The sequence below is a fragment of the Charadrius vociferus genome, unplaced genomic scaffold (assembly GCF_000708025.1).
Source record: "Charadrius vociferus isolate BGI_N301 unplaced genomic scaffold, ASM70802v2 scaffold287, whole genome shotgun sequence".
Lineage (NCBI taxonomy): Eukaryota > Metazoa > Chordata > Aves > Charadriiformes > Charadriidae > Charadrius > Charadrius vociferus.
Window position 1 is genome coordinate 3,000,601 of NW_009649568.1, and position 18,608 is coordinate 3,019,208.

An 18,608-nucleotide genomic window follows, 5' to 3' on the forward strand; every position below is an offset into this window, starting at 1 on the left:
AAACCCTTAGTGTAGTAACTGTTACATTGTGCTTTTAGTTGGGTGTTGAGTAGCTGTGAAGCTAGGAGATCTGTGGCTTTTCTGTGCAGTTTTGAAATACAAACTAATTTTCTAGCTAGTCCTCATTTTACAGTCTATTTTAATAGTTGGTTTGCTACCGTGGAATGAGACATAAGAACTTATTTTCATCAGCTCATATTGAACATCTGTTTTCAGTGATCCCTGCACATATTTATTGGGGTTGTTCACTGTTGGTCAATAGGTTGTACTGAACACTGAGAAATGTAGTGTATTGACTGATCACTTACTGGAAAGTTGGTGTTCTCTGGAAAAAAAAATCAAGCTTATTTTGCTGAAAGACTGATATTTTTGAACTTATTTTTTGACAGTAGTGTTGAGTTGGTGATCTGATACAGAATAAAGAGCCTCTTTATAGACCTGTGGCACACATTTGGTTATGTCATCTCACTTCAGGATTTTCCCCGAACCAACTTTGCCCTGGGTAGGGCGTGTTGAAATTGTGAAACTCTGAGGCAATCAGTGCAATGGAATTGGAATTTAGGAGGAGAATGATTGACATCTTGTGTAGGCTTGTGATGCTGCAATGTAGATAATAATGTCTCCCCTTTGCATCTTTTATGCTGTCTCTGCTTTCCTGTGCTTCAGATTTTGTTTTTGGACACATACATACACACCCCTACACCCCTCAATTTGTTTAACTTTTCTGCTAGCTCTGCTTTCTCACATCATGTTTAATTTTTTGGCAGCTTCCTTGTTTTTTTGCATTGTTTCGATCTTGTTTCTATTCTTGTATCCTTCCATTAGTGTTTTGGTTTCTTTAGGGCAATAGTAGTATTTTTCTGCCTGAAAGGAAATGTAGATGAAAATGAACATTCTTGGGTTTTGTGTTTGCCCTAGCTGTAGTACTGTGCTATGTTTGACAACATTTTTAAAGTACAGTCACTGTCAGGACAGGTTACTTCAATGACAGATGGATCTGGGCTCTAGTTGATTGCATGGTTCTTGGTGGTTGACAACAAGGGTTATAAAATCATAAGATTAGCTATGCAAGGTCATACAAATGCTCAGTCGAGCCTGGTAACTTGGCCCTGAGAGTGGCCAGTACTGATTTTTGAGGAAAGTTGAGACAGGACAAGCAGGCAGTACTTGAAGTGTACTCTAGAGAACACATCACACTTTAAATGTACAGATGGAGGTGCAAGTTTCATCTTTGTTTCTGATTGTTTTTCATTTTTCTTTAATGAATATGTATATTCTTCCACTTCTGGTGTTTAGGACCTTCCATGACAATGAATTCCAGTTTTAATAAAATGGCGTGTGTCGTATGATGGTTCCATTGAAGGCCTTCCATTTCCTGTACTGTAGAGATCTATGGAAAACTATTCATTTCTTTTTCCATGTCATTCATGATTTCATAAGCTTCTGTCATATCCCCTCCCCAGAATAGTACAAATTAAGTGCTTCTTGCAATAAAAAGTGTTAGATATCTATGATCACCTTAGTCATTCTTTTTCATAATTTCTCTTTTCAAATGGGTAGTAATAGAAATGGAGAATACGGGAGTGGGATATGAACCAAAACTGCATAGTGTGGAAGACACAGATTTGCCATGCATGGATGTATACACTGACAGAATGACGTTTGCTTTTCTGTGCATTTTCTAATGATTCCTAACATTATTTGACTGCTGCTGAGCATTGAGCTAACTCTGCCATAGGCACGTCTGTTAAGCTCCTCAATGAATATGTCAAGTTGTTGCCCATATGATTGATCTGAGACAGCTAATTCTGATTTTGCAATTTGCCTCATTAAGGATCTCAACTAAGTTTCTGATTAAAAGAGTAACTAAAATGGCTATATTTGTTTTAAACAAAAATATTTTTGTTGTTCGGGCTCAGAATGAGACATTTGAATAATAAAAAAAAAAAAGCATAAGACAAGGATGTAGAACAAAGTGGGGTTTTTACTAATTATATAGTCCACTCTGATACATCACACTAAGGCAGTTATTCTGCTAACGGAATATAGCCAACAGAAGATGTTGATGGCTGCAGTTTGACTCTTAAAGCTATTTTAGAGGCTACTTGAAATAATAATGGTCATGCATGTAGTCTTTGGTGCTTGTGCATGAGCTGCTGCTTGAAGACAGGTTACTCTACTGATACTTTTGGAGCATCCTGGATTTTGAGTGCTTTTACAGCTTTATGTCATTGACACATTAAACACAGTCTTGCGAAAAGGAGAATTGATAAGGAAATATATTGTAAAATTCTCCCAATACGATGCTGTACCTCACTGTAGGATTCTTCTTGCCCAGCATACTCACACTTTTGAAAAGGGATCTGCTATGCATTTTGCGGTGCTTTTCACATGATCCCTGAGAAGTTGTGGTTACTGAAAAGTATACAAAGCAACAGATAGTCAGAATTTGGATATGGTGAAGATAAAATAATGACAGCATTGTGATGCCCTCCAGTTCAAATTTGGAAAACTCTGTGGACTAGATTTGGTACATTAAAGCACCCGAATGTGTAAAATTGTGGCTACTGAGGCCTTTGTGGGAGGGCTTGATTACCTGATGAACTATTCAGGAGCAGAGAAAGTAACTGAGATGCCATAGGTGAAGCAGGTGATTCCCTTATCAATTTATTTTAAAAGCACAATTATTTTTTTTTTTTGTGCTAGCTGTTGTAGAAATTGCATCATTTCACTTGAATTTGTTAACTCCTATTTCTGTAGTATTGGATGAGTATTGATGTTTTAATATGCTGAAAATTGAATTAATGTAAGTCTAAACTAAGTTTTGTTAATTCATGCAGGTGAATACAATTTGCTGGAATGATACGGGAGAATATATTTTATCTGGTTCGGATGACACCAATCTGGTAATTAGTAATCCCTACAGCAGAAAGGTAGGTTTGTTTCTGAATACTCAGTCATTTTCAAATAAGATTTAAGTTGTTATTTTTCAAGATATTAAGATATTTGTCGAGATATTATTTTTCATATATTAATTATTATCTGTCAAAGATAATATCAGGTACTTTATAGTGTTTACAAATGGGAACAAAACTTCACAGTGTTTGAAAACCTTAGTATTCTAATCCCTTGTGACATAGGTGTTATCCCATTTTACGGTAGGTGGTCTGGCACAAAAGGAACATGGTCTCACAACAGATTAGTGTCAGACTTAGCAATAGGATTCAGTAATTGTGAAATCCTGCAGTCAGATAAATTGTTTTCCGTTTCATTTTAGTTTTAAAATACTGTATTAGCTTTTGCTGATGTAATATACTGAGTTGTTTTTCCGTGTAATGTTGTTGAAGTCACATTACCTTGTGTGTGCATGTACGTGGATGGAGTTTGTACTGAAATAGGGGGAACAGGTTTGTGAAGGGGAAAGTGCTGTAAAAGCCTCTGCTTTTCCACGTCTGCAGTCACATGGGTTACGATGCAGTTAAGTAGCTTCCAGTAATGTCAGGTAGCATTCATCATGTAGTAGCGGTGTTCCATGCTTCGCTCTTTAAGGAGCTGCTTATAGTTAGATAGAACAGATGCTCTGGACTGTGTCCTTCAGTGCTGGGGATCCTATGCAGCCATGTTAAAGTGAAGTACTCTCTCCCACGCTTTCTCAGAGGTTGAGAACTAAACCCTGAAGAGGTGCTGAAAAATTAAACGTGGTGAGGGAACCAAAATATATGGTTGGTGTGGTGAAAGAGAGTTGAATAGAAGGTTATGGAGGCAGCAATATTTTGACTTCCTGAAGAGCTGTGGTGGGAAAATAATAGTGATCTGGATTGTTGCCTGTGCCTACAGGTAAGGCCCTTTTCCTCACTCCCCCAAGTAATCCATAGCTTCCAAACTTCATCTCTTCCTTTCAACTACTGGTGTCATTCTGACAAAGTTCAGATCAGTGTTGTTAGACCAGGGTTTCTCTTGGACTGAGAGTTCAGCTGAAGAATAAGAGGTATCTAAACAGCTATGAAGTGGATGAAGGATATATTTCAAAGTGAGTATGGTTGGAGAGACTTGCAAAGTAAAAAAATTTCATGCAAAAGGTGTTCAGTATTATTCATTGTGCAGAGTTTATTTTAATATATCATTGTGGGATAGTTGTTCTATAGTTATCTTATAATATAATTATTATATTAAAATATTTTACTAGATGCAGCAATTTAAACTTTATACTTTCATGGGATGATTTGGGATCTTTTGCTCTGTTGTGTATTACTGCTGCACTTAAGCCAAATGAGAAATATAGGAGATGTTTTGTTTTTCTTATTTTTAAAAGTCAGCTGAGTTATTTTTTTGTGTAACAGCAGAACAGATAGATTTTTATTTTTTTTTAATTATTTTTTCCCCCCATATATGCAAATGGAATTATAACCAGCAGGTACGAGCAAGAAGACTTAATAATAAGTGTTGTTCCTGAAATGTATTAGAGATACAATTTTTAATGACTGTTACAATTGCATTAGCTTATTTTCTCTGGCTTGAGTAACAGAATCAATACAGGAAAGGGGAGCAAATTGGTATTGATACCAGAACTCTACTGTAATTCTGTCATCTTGGCGGATACCCTTATCACCATATTTTCTGTTATGAGCTGGCTAGAGTAGCAAAAATAAACTTCAGCCATCAATATAGTCTTTTGTGTTAATAAAATACCTAACTTAAGAAGGAAGCATTTAATCTTGTTTAACTTTTGTTTACATGAGGTTTTTGTAAGTCACTCCAGTTTGTTTTATGTATGGCCAGATGCAAATGTTAATTGTTACCATGTAATGTGTCTCAGAAGAATTTTTTCCAAATATGTTTCTCAAGTTTAAGTAGGTTTTATGTTTATAGTGTTTGTGTATCTGAGGAGAAATGTGTTTCTGAGATTTCTGATAGTAATTGCAAGTTTAAATCAAAAGGATGAGCACTTTATTATACTCTGGGATGGCTGAGAATACATCTTTTTGTGGATCTTTTCTTTCTCATTTTATTTGTTTTAGGCATCACATTACCGGGGGCAGGAAGTGGGTAGAGTTTGGCTGGAGCTAAGGCTCTACCCAGTACAAAAAGATGAGAAAGTATATATTTATGTCAAGTTGACCACTCAGTTTTCAAAGCCTTTAAATGGAAACTGAGACTTTTCTCAGCTAATACCAGTATGAAGACAGATTCTTGTGAGTAGTTACACCCAGGATTTTTGAATCTTTAGCCTGGTTCAGATTCTGAGAGAGAAAGGGTTCAGCTCACATGAGGAAGTGCTGGGGAGGCTTTGGAGAGTGCTTAGTGGGGCTGAAGGTTTACAGCTTTTCTAGAATCAGCATTGCTACTCCATCCACTTTAGGATGGAGTTCTGTTAGATTTGCTTTCCTTTACTTCTAAGGGGGGTTTGACCTCTTCAAAGGAAGTACTATTGAAAAGGTTGGATTGTAAATGATTCTGTGCTGAGTAACTTAAATGGGAACCCTAAATTAAAATACATTCTGAAGGGCTGTATTTCCCACTGATATTTGACTTACATTTGTTTCAACAGGCTGCTTTTCAAAAAGTAAGCTAGAGTGAAAATAAAACCACTTTTTAAACTGGTTTAGTTTTTAATGTGACTTTAAAAATATTGTTTTGTTCATTATGGTGACTTTTTTCTTTTTATTGTAAAGTGTGTCCATATGGATATGGAACTTACACATTTCAGGTTTAAAGAACACAACAGAGTAGCTGCCAGAAATTCTACTTTCTTGCAGGAAAGTACTTATTGTTAGGGATGGAGCTTGTATCCAAGCTTCTGGGATCACTATGTGATTAGTAATTTTGTCCCAAAGATTTAGCCGGTGCTTTTAGAAGAGGTGATCTGAATTCTTGAATTTGTTGCCTCTTCAACTGATTTTCTGTGTAACGTATAACTTAAGCAATTGCAAAAGTTACGAGGATGTCTGAATTACTACTGCTAGTTAAGTACTTTGAAGAACATCTGAAATTCTTTGGTTTCCCCTCATTTTTACTCAGTTGATAAGTATTTGTAGGCTATGTGTTGGTAGTAAAATGCTCCAACGGAGTAAGGTGGTGGTATTGTTTTACTTTGTGTAAATTTTCTCATCTTTTTTACTGCCTAGGCACAACAACTTTTTATGTCTCTTTCTCCCCTCTCTAAGGCAGTATAATAACCAGAGTATAAAAGGATGTACAGTGCAAGTCAACAAGGGCATGGAAAATCTTCTGCATATGATAAATGCTGTAATATTTCAGTCCTTTTTATTACAATACCATACAACATAGTCAGGAAATTGAGGGACAGGCAAGAGGGGTTAGGTCTGCCTGTGAGAAAACTCTTTCCTTTACTGAAAATGTGTAGCTGTGTATATTTCTGAATGCTGTTTCAGTTTACAGTGGAGGAGAGAAGAAGGGAGGGAAAGAAAAATCTTTGATTTTCCAAGTTTGAGGGCAATCATCAAAGGTAGATCTCCACATCTAAACTGAGATCTGCAGATTGGGAAAAATGAAGCAGAAGATTAGAATAAGTTAGCTATTAACTGCATAAAAAGCAAGGGCAGTAGGTTGAGGTTTCTGAAAAAAAAGCAGGGAAAGAAGCACATTTAGTTTGGTGAAAGAAGGACCCTGTACAGCAGAGCAAAGAGAAAAAAGTTTGCTTCCTTATATTCAGTAATAGGGAGGAAGTGGTGGAGAACTGGCAAGAGTAATTTATGGCTGTAGAGATGCCCCTAGTTATTTTTTTTATTTTATTTTTTATTAGGGAGATCAAAAAGGATTTCTTGGCAGGACAAAAATATTTCTTTCATAGTAGCAATAACGTAAAATCAGAGGCGGGATTGACAGATGACATGTCTTTAACTGTCGTCTGAACTAGGGTACCTTATGAACTTCTGAGTTGCTGCTTTGATACTGAGTTCCTAATTTCTTTTGAAATCTGGGTTTTGAAGGTTTTCAGTAAAATGCAGAAACCTGAAAAAAATCTAAATGAAGAGGTAGATTTATTGAAATAAAATGAATGGATTATCTCTCCTGATTTTGATACTGAGCCTTGTGTATCTTTCAAAATATGCAGACACACTGTTGTTACTTTTTTTTTAATTGTGTAAAAGGTGTGAAATAGTAGTTGTAAAATACTAGGCACCAGCTATCACTGACAGCAACTTCATTTGTGTAGTGTTTTCTTTAATTAAGTTAATTGAGTGGAAATTTGGAAGTAACTTTAAAACAGTAAACAACTTGGTAAGTATTTTTTTCCTATTAGTACTGGTGAAAATGCAGTTTGGTTTCAATGCTGCAGGTAGGAGAAATAAGGTAAGAATAGAATTTTACTAGTGCACAGGAAAGCATATGGAGGGTTTTTCCAGTTTTAAAAGACTAATAAGTATGTTAGGAAATATAAAGAGACATCACAAAGTGTTTAAAACCATCTGTGATGGTGAAGTAAATTATATGCTTCTCTGCTCTACTGTACATGAATAACGTTCATTGAGACTAAGTCAAGTCTTATTTTATTGCCCTATAATTGTGTTCTTAAATGTTTATTTGTTTTTGACTGGTTTCAAAACATCCTTTCTTATAAACTTCAGTTCTCCTTTTCAAAGTAAGTTTATTTTAAGAGTAGCATCAATTTTTAAAGACTGTAAAGTTGGCTTGGATTACAATGCCTTGTTCTTCTTGACCCAAAATATTCCAGATCTTCTGTATCACTCCTCACTGACATGCCGGCTGGCTGCACTATCACCTTGAACTAATGTTCTACATTAAGAAACCTGAAGTGATATATAACTAGCATTTTAAAAACAAAAGGTAGCAGTTCCATTTCAGTGCTTTCATTTTGCAGGATACTTTGTGCAAGGGCATAAGTGAATGCCTCTTGTAGAAGCACTTTGTTTGTAGAAGAAATTTGGTGTAAAGACAGCTTCTCTGATCTGTTGTATTAAACTGTAAATCTAAATGGCAGCCTGTACATAACTGATGTTTTATAGTACCAGTCTGTGTTATTTTCCCATTCTTTATTTGCTTTGAAAATATTAACCTGATACAGCCTTCCTTCTTCTTTCTTCCTTAGGTCTTAACAACCATTCGCTCAGGACACAGGGCCAATATCTTTAGTGCAAAATTCTTACCGTGTACCAATGACAAACAGATTGTATCTTGTTCTGGAGATGGAGTAATTTTTTACACTAATGTTGAACAAGATGTGGAGACCAACAGACAATGCCAGTATACGTGCCACTATGGAACTACCTATGAGGTACCTCACAAAAGTATATGATAATTTTAAGATAGGTAGAATATGTATTTTCTTGTCTTGTTGCCCCAGATTTTAAACAGACTGGTGAAAGCTTTATATCGGTGAGATTTAAAGAACCTTCCTTCTAGGTTTTTTGATCTTTTTCTTAGAGTAGGCTTTAAAAGAGAAATATGTTGTCTAAACTAAATGGAGAACTTTCCAAAAAGTACTGTCATTAAGACCACTTTCTTTGCAAATATAATAGCTGAATACACTTTCACTGAAAGAATCCTCTGCAGAGCAAAACTGATTTAAATTCTTCTTTCTGAAGTAGCTTGGGAGGTGGGGGCAGCACCTGTGTTTTGTATTTTTATTTTTATTCTTCCCCCCAACTTTTCAACAGTTTAATGTCTTTTTCACAATTTCAATCCTAAGAAATGCTTATTTCAGCATGTGTGAATAGCAATCTGAAAAATGTATTTACAGTTTTAGGTAATTTCTCTGTTTTGTATTCAATTAACTCTATGTGTAAATTTCGAGCCAGTGTTTTCAATTGTCCCTTGGAAGTTTTTTTCATGTAAATAGGCAAGTGAAGAAACGAAGTGTTAAGTTAGGAAGATGATCAGATTTATTGATCTATTTCTTTATTTTAGTGACAGCAAAATTTGCTGCTTGTAAAACTTACGTGCTTAAAATAGAAAAAATACAGCTATTTCCATCTTAGGTTATAAATGTTCCAGGTTTTTTGATTATTTGTTTGTTTGAGTACTACAACAGTAAACACACAGGGGAAAAATACCAAATCCATTGCTTCTTTTAATTTCATAGCAAGTTTTTAAATCTCTTTCTGTGTATGTTAAGTGAACAAAATATTTTAAAATCTCTTTTTAAAAAAAATGGGGTGTGTGAAAAGGTTGTGTGAGAAAAGAAAATGGCTGAAGTACTGCCAGAATTCACTTTTGATTGTGTAGTAAAACTATCCTTATGGTTGTAATGACACACATTCCACTAAAGGTTTTGACAAAAACACTTCCTGTCTGCAGGGTAACTTTGTAGGTTAGTTGAGCAAACCTTGTGGTATTCACTCTGTTTCTGGAATTTGTGGCTTTGGTTTTGGTTTGGCTTTACCTGGGTTTAACACAAGATCTGTATTTTCACTTTTGCAAAACATAATTCTGGATCCCGAGCTTGCATCATCTCCTTTTATTCTTGGGATTTGTTTTGACTGAGCAACTGCTGTTTCCTTTGAATATCATCAGTCCTTATGGCCCCCAATCAGAAGCTTAAACCGCCTCAGTTCTCACTGAAGTTTAGCATATATAGTAGTCTGTATGCTCGTCTGTGGATTCTGCAAGTTGATTGGATGTTCTCTGCATCTCAAATAAGATCTGCCTTTTCATAAGAACATCTGGAGAGTGAGATGCTATTTCTTAAAGCTGAAATGTCCTCATTGAGGAGCGGGTCTGTCAAGTTGTTGCATTAGGACTTCCTGAAGAAATAGGAGTCCCTCCTTGCTGGCTGGCTGCAGGCTTGAGGAGCAGCCAGTTACTGCCTCAGCTGGTACTACTGTTAACTGAGTAGCTAGCTTGTGAGTATTATATCAAACATTTTTGAGCTTGAGAATAGGAAAATGGTTATGGATACTGTGCTGAGGAAACATGAACATAGTGGCAGAAGTATCATTAGAGCAGTGGGTTTGGGTGCATGAAGTTTTGTGTCATGGGTTAGGCGCTCAGAGTACTGCAAATGAAAGAGTTGGTGGCAGCATAAAAGTCATCATGAGAAGTCACTGTGGCAGTCATAAGTTTTGATCTGCCTGACCTTGGGTTGACCAGCAGTTTAGTTGAATACATGAGGTGATTAACACCAGGGGGTGCTGCAAACCAATGATCAAACTGGGAAAAGTCAATGAAAGCAGTTGCCAGTTGTGCTTGTGGGTCAGGAGTAGTAACAGAGGCTAGAACATAACACTTCTAACCTGTAATATAAGATGCCAGTTGTTTCTTTGCAAGGTGTTGTCTGTCATCAGTAATGATGGTATGCACATTGCAAGCTACTAAACCAGATGATGAATATAAATTTGATAGGTACAAGAAATCAAACTTGTCAAAACAGACCTTAAGAGTTTAAAAAAATATTTTCCATGTAGAATGACTATAACAGAACAGTAACTAGTTGTACAGAATATAGTAAATTTTGAAGAAATTTACTGTAGTAAATAAGTTGAAGAGAGTATGGACATTGCATTGCTATATGCACAGTCAAAATGGTGGTATTGGGGATGATTTTTATTCAGCAAATAATGTTAACAAGAGGACATTATTCTTGTTTTGAATGACAGCAGTGCAATACTCTTTTGGTTGTTTATACTGGTTTTATGCACAGTTAATGGAAAAGATCTCAAAACCCCTGTGTGGTGTTGACTATTTTAACAACTGTGTCTCCTTTTGAAGTTATTTTTCTTAGCCTGTATTGCACTGAGGTTTAAGATATCTAAATTTGAGCTCTCTTCAAAAAGTCTTTGAAAAGATAGGTTTATGAAACATTTTGGGAGGTACTTTTTATAAAGATGATAAATTCTGTTAGTGTCTTAAACCTTGTATTTGAACATTAAGTGCATTTATTATTGTGTGGTGTAGCAGACCTTTTTTTCTGAGCCTTGGCATATGAAAGTATAATAGTGTAAATAGCAGGGGTTTTTAAGCAAATGGCTGATTAACAGCTTCAGCTTCTGGTGTAGCACAACTTTTGTCACTGAGTGGTTTCTGGAGTGGGAATATCATTTCAAAATATCATGATGTTACTGCTCAGCTGTATGTAACTACATCATCGTATTAAATATAGAACTTTGACTCATTGGATTCTCTAAATAACAAAAGCTAACATCATCTGCCCCTGAGGTTCTAATTCTAAATGTGAATATGGTTTGAATTTATACTGCACTTCAAACTTGGAGTTTGTGACAGTTCAAGACATTACGAAAACATCTATTGAAACCAGAGGAATGTGGAAATTTGTGTAGATTGTTATGAACTCTGAGATAATTGGATGATTGTTTTTTATTCTGGAGGAGAATAGAATAACTAGAGAGGGAGAAGGAAGGACTTGAAACACATTTCTGGAGAATTTGTTGTTTATACAAGGTCATTACAAGTTTATTTTTACTCAGCCAGATGCTATTCTTTATTGCCCTTCATGTTAATTGCATTTGAGAAGGAGAATGTACTTTAATGAACAATTCTTACCTTCATATTTTCCATAAAGTAAAATGATCGTATAACTATATATTTTTAAAGTTAAATAGAAAGGGATTTTTTTAAGTTAGTAAAAAAGGGTTTAATATGTATAATGTATACTTGTTGAACTTAAGAAGAATTGTTACTATATTTAATTACTGGAGTATGCACTTCTCAATTTTTCTATTTTAGTGCTTATAAAGTACTTAGTATGATTTTAAACACCATGCATAAAATTTGGCATGTGCAAGTGGAGGTATGTACTGCACTATTACATGTATATTTTGAAACAATATTAGTATGAACAAAACTAAAATAAAGCTACTGGAAATAAGAACTTGCTGTGTTGTACCACATTCAGCAACATTCTTAGAACAAAGTAAATATTTTCAATGTAAGTTATGTATTGAAATACAGCAAAAATACTGGAATGATTTAGTGGATTGAAGAACAATTGCTGGCTTTTATAACTGCATTAATAAAATCAATTTGAGTGAATGTGTAGTGAAAAACACTTTTTCAATATGTTATGCTAACATATTGAAGAATAATGGTTATAGCTCAGAAGTTTATTGTTCCGTTGTTATTAAAACCTTTGTTTTGTTCTGTCTGTTAAAATTCTTGTTTGTCAGCACTAAGGTTTGGCACAGGGCACATTGTCTCAGTTAATGTACTGAGCATTGCAATAAGAAATGCTGAATCCTGCAGAGATTACCTTTGTAATCCCACTTTAGGTAGAGGGATTTACAGATATCCATAGGTTGCTTTTATTAACAGTTGGCGCTGGGGAGAAGAAACCATCACATAAGAAGTGTTACAGAATCACTCATTTCTTCTGTGTTAAATTAGCGTATTAATTGGTTTTTGTAGCTTTATAAATGTCTATGAAATTTCTGATAGCAGCAGTAGTATAGGAAAAGAAAAATACAGCTAGTTTCTACAACATTGTTTTTTGTTCGAGGAGTAGCATGTAAAAACATGTTTCATGCATGTTCATTGATCTGTGGAATTCAGCTTTGACGTTATGGTTGCTTGCCTTTTTATTTTGTCTTAAAGGAGGCCTTCTTGCGTAAAGCCATACATGTGAGACTCCATATGAGTCTTCCATAGTTTGAGTAGGGCTAAGGTCAGGAAAATGGTAGAATGTGCTCTCTTAAAAAGTAAAAAAAAATGCAGTGAGGAGGTAGGTTAATAACGGCCTTTAATGCATAGTTGCTTCAGGGGGCTATTTTGAATGTGAAGGAGTGGCCCAATGGGAATAAAAGTCATCTAGTACTTTCATGTCATTCAGATTTCTGAGGGGTTTGTTTGTTATTGTCTTCAATTACTTGACAGAAAATAAACTGAGCTGTTGAATTATTGTGGCAAATTGATTACTTATTTGAAAACTGATCGCAGTAAATGTATGTTGCTTATTAAAAGGTAATAGAAACAACTGTAAGCTTTGACCTGTAAATATTAATCTTATGTGACATTCCAGAGTTTGTTTTAAATTCAGTAGTTCAAACCTTGCCTTGAAATTGAAGGAACATCAGCAGTGGTTTAGTTTTCTGCTTTATTTCAGTAGAAAGCTTTACTTGAGTCATCATTGCTTCAGTCTCTGCTGCTGCTCAAAATGATGATGAATGTTCAAATTAATGGTATTTCTGGAAGTATTAATACTTTTTCTTCTTTTCTTGAGCAGATTATGACAGTACCAAATGATCCCTATACTTTCCTCTCTTGTGGTGAAGATGGCACTGTAAGATGGTTTGATACTCGAATCAAAACAAGTTGCACAAAGGAAGATTGTAAAGATGTAAGAGTGAAATCTTTTAATAAAGATGACCTAAATGTAGAGCTGTACATCATACAAACATAGGATATGAATTCTGGTAAGGCTTTTAGAAATAATAGATTTCAGGGTCGTTGGTGGAGATGACAACATATTTCCCAAGAAACAAAAAAAGTCTGGGGAGCTTTTTTCTTTTTCTTTTTTTCTTTTTTTTTTTTTCAAATTTATTTCATTTTAATATCTCCTTTGGCACTTTTTAGTTCATGAACTTTGGTGTGAGGCTTTAGGTATGGTAGAAAAGGTTCTGTGTTGAAATTAAATCTCTTGGTCTGCTTTACATTAGTTACTATAGAGTGCAGAGTTGAAGGCAAAAATTGAACCTTGAAAAGTCATCTGCAGCCTTGTGTTCTTGAGCACCCTATGTCCCTCCATAAGAAAAGATTTTGTAATGAATTAAACTACATCAAATTAATCACTGGTATTACTCCCTAGAAGGTAAGATATTGGTGGTGTCCACAGTGTTTGATTTCAGAAACAGTTTTAATACTGCACTGGAGAAAAACTGACACCAAAGTATGTATTACTACTCTTGATTAATTCTATTCTGCTTTCTGCATATTTACCAGCTCTAGGGGTTTCTTTCTTTCTTTTCTTCTACCCAATTATCTGCCCATAGATTAAATCTATTCTCATCCTTTAAATTCATTTAGACTGTTTCTGCATATTTGGTGCTGTTCTGACTCAACAGTTATCTATGTTTCCATAGGAAAATCCAAGGTGCAAGCTAATTTATAAATCCATAGTTGTTACGCTTATCTGGTTTTAAGTGTTTGTTCCCGTGGTTTGTTTTGGTTTGGTGGTTTTCTTTTTTAGTTGATCTCATTATCTCTTTCTTTCTCTGATAGTTTTCCTTCTCTGCAGTGGCTTTTCTGTTTGACATATTTACAATCTATCTTCACAGGGCCAGACCTAGTTTTCTCAAAACCTCCTTGACTAATAGGCCTGTGTCCTGAAGTAAAATATAAAATTATACTTCAAATATTCAGAACTCTTATTTGAATGCTGTATTTTGGTTTGTTCCAGGATATTTTAATAAACTGTCGGCGTGCTGCCACTTCTGTTGCTATCTGTCCACCAATCCCGTACTATCTTGCTGTGGGTTGTTCTGATAGCTCAGTAAGAATATATGATCGACGAATGCTTGGTACAAGAGCAACAGGTAGGAACCATACCTTACAATAAGCTTTTCTAACTATTTACAGCTCCAGTTTCAGGTTGGGTTTTTTTTTTCCAAAATAGATGGTGAAGGACTAAAGTGTAATACTGAATGAAGTATAGCTTGCTTCACTGAGAACTATGCTTTGTAATAATAGTCATTTCACTCTAGTATTTGCTAATACAGAAATCTTCAAGTAAGTAAACTTAATCTCTTCATCCATTAGAATACATTGTATACTGAATGCAGAAAAAGACATTTTGCAATGTCTCTTCTTTTGTCTTGAAACGTGATTCCAGGATTCCAAAAAGCTGGAGATTACAGCCTGCAGTGGTCCACCAGAATTTAATTAAGTTCTTATCTTGTCCATGCCGGAATGTGTTGCTTACTTATGATCTCTATAATGTCATGCAATATGCTTATCTTTGCAGTGGTTGTTGCTATATCTAACATAATTTCACTGAAAAGTTACAAATTCTTCATGTGAAAGCTAGCATGCTTCAGATGCTTGCCTAAGGATTTTATAAAAAATTGCAGGTGACAAGCAAAAGCGTGTTATGTAGTTTAACATATCTCTTACAATGTGTGATCAGCGTATGTTTGGACACATGCATTAATACACATAGTTGTGCCTACGCATTCATGCAATTAATCAGTGTCACAAAATCGGTCATTTCTTGCAGCGTTTTCCTGTTGATGATTGTGATGGAAGAGAAAGGAAACAGTAAAGATCACTTAATAAACATAAAAGTACTCCTCTCATCAGGCTAACATTCTTATATGATCTCTCCTTTTCATCACAGTGGTCAGCAAAACTGTGAGAACTGCCTAAGGAACAGATTTGGGGGAGTTGATTAAAAGGTACTATGTACCTGCTTTTCTATTGTAATAATACAGGAATAGAGTAAAGGAGAGAAAAGACGAAAATTTGGAGACTAATTTTTCTGGGTATATTGGTATAGTGTCCTGTTGTCTGTTTTGCAGTATTTTGGGGTTGTGGTTTGTTTTTTTGTTTTTTTGTGTTTTGGTGTTTGTTGTTTTGATTTATTTTTTTTTTTTTTAAGGGGTGAGGTATTCTATGACTAGTGAGCAAACTGTTGATTTTCATTGAAAACTCTGTTTCAGTCCTTATGTAGTGTGAGATGATAAACTTTGAACATGTCTGTGGTCAAGGACAGACTGTTGCACATACTAAGCTGCAGCAGGTACGCCATGCAACAAACAGCTAGCTGGCAAATTCTGAGTTTTTCGAACAGTCTGTTTTTCTCAGTGTTAGATCTTCTTATAAGTAACTTTTATCTGCACACAAATTTGTAATTCTAGAATTTAAGATTATGGTAGTGTGTGGGATGGAGGTGATTTGTCAGGGAAGCATGGTAAGTCCAATGTGTTGTATAATTCTGTGGTTTCAAAGTAGCAGTATTATTATGGCTCAAAGAAGAAAAACTAGTATTTTTTTAAAACATTTTGGGTATGTATATCCTAAATTTTCAAAGTTTTGTATAATGAATTTCTTTCTAATTTATGTGTAGATGCAGATTTGCATTATTATTGTGTAAGTGTTCTTTGGTTCCAAAAACTTCCATTTGTACTACATTTCACAGATGCACACACTGTCATGGTTATGTGATATATGAATATATTTGTGTGTGTGCGTTAATCTTTTTTTTTTTTTTTTTAAATGTGCATAGTGTTTGTAAACAAAGATATAAAATACTAGTAAGTTCTGATATGTCACTATTTGGATGCAATTTAACACAAAAGCTATAGAATACATAGCTTTTCTCTGATGATCTTTTGTTGAATGTTAAATAAGGAGTATATTGAAGCTTTTGAAAATTTACAATAGTAAATGTGTCATTTCTTTATCTCTCTTCTCCCTCCACTGTCTTTTTTTTTTTTTTTTTTAAATATAGGGAATTATGCTGGTAGGGGCACTGTTGGAATGGTGGCACGTTTTGTTCCTCCTCATCTCAATAACAAATCCTGCAGAGTAACGTCTCTATGTTATAGTGAAGATGGTCAAGAGATCCTTGTTAGCTACTCTTCAGATTACATATACTTGTTTGATCCCAAGGATGACACAGCACGAGAACTTAAAGTTCCTTCTGCTGAAGAGAGACGGGAAGAGGCAAGTGATTAAGATGACCCCTTTTCATGTGTTTTTTTTCTTGTGGCACACTTATATCGGTTGTATTTCCCTTTAATCTTAAATTAATGTTGCTGTTTTCATAGATTGAGATGTGGCAAGTAGATTGTGTTACAGAATTTGCATATTTTCGCTTAATTAATTTATTTATATATTTACAATATTTTGTCACTCTGGTTTTCTTTTTTGTCTCTTCTCTCTTTCGTAAAGATGAGAAGGCATCTACATGAACCTCAGGTTATAACACCAGCAAAGGTGTCAGGTCACTCTTAAGGTGTATTCTCTGTTATTTTCTGTGCCTCCGAAAGCATATTCCCTGAAATCAAGTGTAAATACTCTTTGTTAAAAGTTATAATTTAATGACAGAGATGACAGGGTACAAAACGTTCAGATTGAGGAGGTGAGTCGCTGCTGCTGAGCAATATTAAAAGTTTCAGCAGCGTAACCAAAACACAAGCAGTTGTTTATTACCCGCTCAGCTACAATGATGCTGACCCTTCCAGTCTAAATTTTCTGATCAATATAAACCAAATCTCTTTAACTACAGTGAAGTTATATACATCTCTCCCCTTTCCCCCACCACCTCTACTCCCCCAACCATCCACTCCTTCCCCGCCCCCGGCATTATACTTACCATTTCACAGGCTCCTCTGTATCCTGAGGTCATTCATTACCTTTAGCCTGAGACAGGAGCCTCAAGGGAGTTTAGGACCTGTCAGCATTCTGCTGTCTTTGCTGGGAGGATGAGTGTGATGATAATGATGGTGATTTCTTCCTCCTCTTTGCTGGGAGAAGCATGATGTTGATGTTTTCTTCCCTATTTTCTTAAAGTCTGCTTGAAGACCATTTTTATTCATTTTTAAACATGTTTTACACGAAGTGGGTTTTTTTATTAGTCTGCTAATATGGCGTGGTTTTGCTTTTAAATGCTTGTTCTTTGTCCTTGTTGTTACCCCTAAAACAGCTGTTGCTTGGGTCCAGCCTTTCAGTACAATTAACAGCCATGGGAGAGTTGCTGAGAAGGTGTCTCTGGTATCCTCCTGTGTCCACACCTGCAGGATATCTGCTGTCAGCCCATGCCTGTACTACTTTATGCTGCATCAGTGTCCTGTGTTCATAGGTAGTTTTTTCTGGCACAGCTTTGCTAGCTGTTTGTATCAAAATTGTTAACAAGAAGTCATACGCCACACATCTATTAAAATCTAAGCAGAACTAAAGCAAATTAGGAGATAATCACCTGGTCACTAGACAATTGCTGGTGCAGCTAAATGAGCTAAAAGAATGCTCCAAGCAAGTCTAAAGCCTGACAAGTGTGAGACTTGTGTTGTTAGCTTGATATTAAGCCTGTGGCCCGTTACTAGCAATGACCATGCTGTATTTACTGGGCCACAGGCTGCTGTTACTAGGACAAATATTGTTGATCAGAAGGGGGTGTAGATTTTAGGACTGAGGAAGTATGTCCAGCTGACTTACAATGCTACCTCACTGAGGCAGGAGAAAGCAAAGAGGAACCCAGAAAAAATTAAGTAATGAACAAATGATTCTGTACTTCTCCCTTTCTTCTATGTAATGTTAATCTGATGTGAAGTAATTTGGTGGAGAATTGACTGCCCAGTTACTATAGAGAGAGAAGATTGTGACCACCTGTTAAGAACAGATCCTGTGTATTCTTTGCTTTTGTAGGGACAGAGTATGCCCTGTAATCTCTTCTGGCTGGGTGATTTTACTTAAATGCTATTTTTATTTCAGCCTGGCTTTAAGTTGTATAGAGTAGAAGGAATGTAAAGCTTTCTTCTGGAATCTGCTAGCTACTTAAAGTTAACACTTTAATATGCTTTTGCCGCAGGGGTTTTGCATGTAATTTAAAATTGTCACCACACCTATTCACCTTTTGTTAAGCCAGCAGTATCCAGGCGAAACACTTACTTTCAAACTCTGAACTGCCTTTCTGAATGTTCAAAGCACTAGCCGTTTCTTTTCAAGTTGCTGAAAGTAAC

At 35.6% G+C, this 18,608-nt stretch overlaps 1 protein-coding gene across 1 annotated transcript in view; it reads left to right on the forward strand.

The window, feature by feature from the left end:
* Positions 1-18,608, forward strand: part of DCAF6 (DDB1 and CUL4 associated factor 6) — an 87,378-nt gene that overhangs the window by 12,895 nt on the left and 55,875 nt on the right. Inside the window, exons 3-7 of the mRNA XM_009890119.1 lie at positions 2,841-2,933; positions 8,072-8,257; positions 13,157-13,270; positions 14,330-14,465; positions 16,379-16,593. Of these exons, the coding sequence (XP_009888421.1) occupies positions 2,841-2,933; positions 8,072-8,257; positions 13,157-13,270; positions 14,330-14,465; positions 16,379-16,593 (744 nt within the window). The remainder of the gene's footprint in view (positions 1-2,840; positions 2,934-8,071; positions 8,258-13,156; positions 13,271-14,329; positions 14,466-16,378; positions 16,594-18,608) is intronic.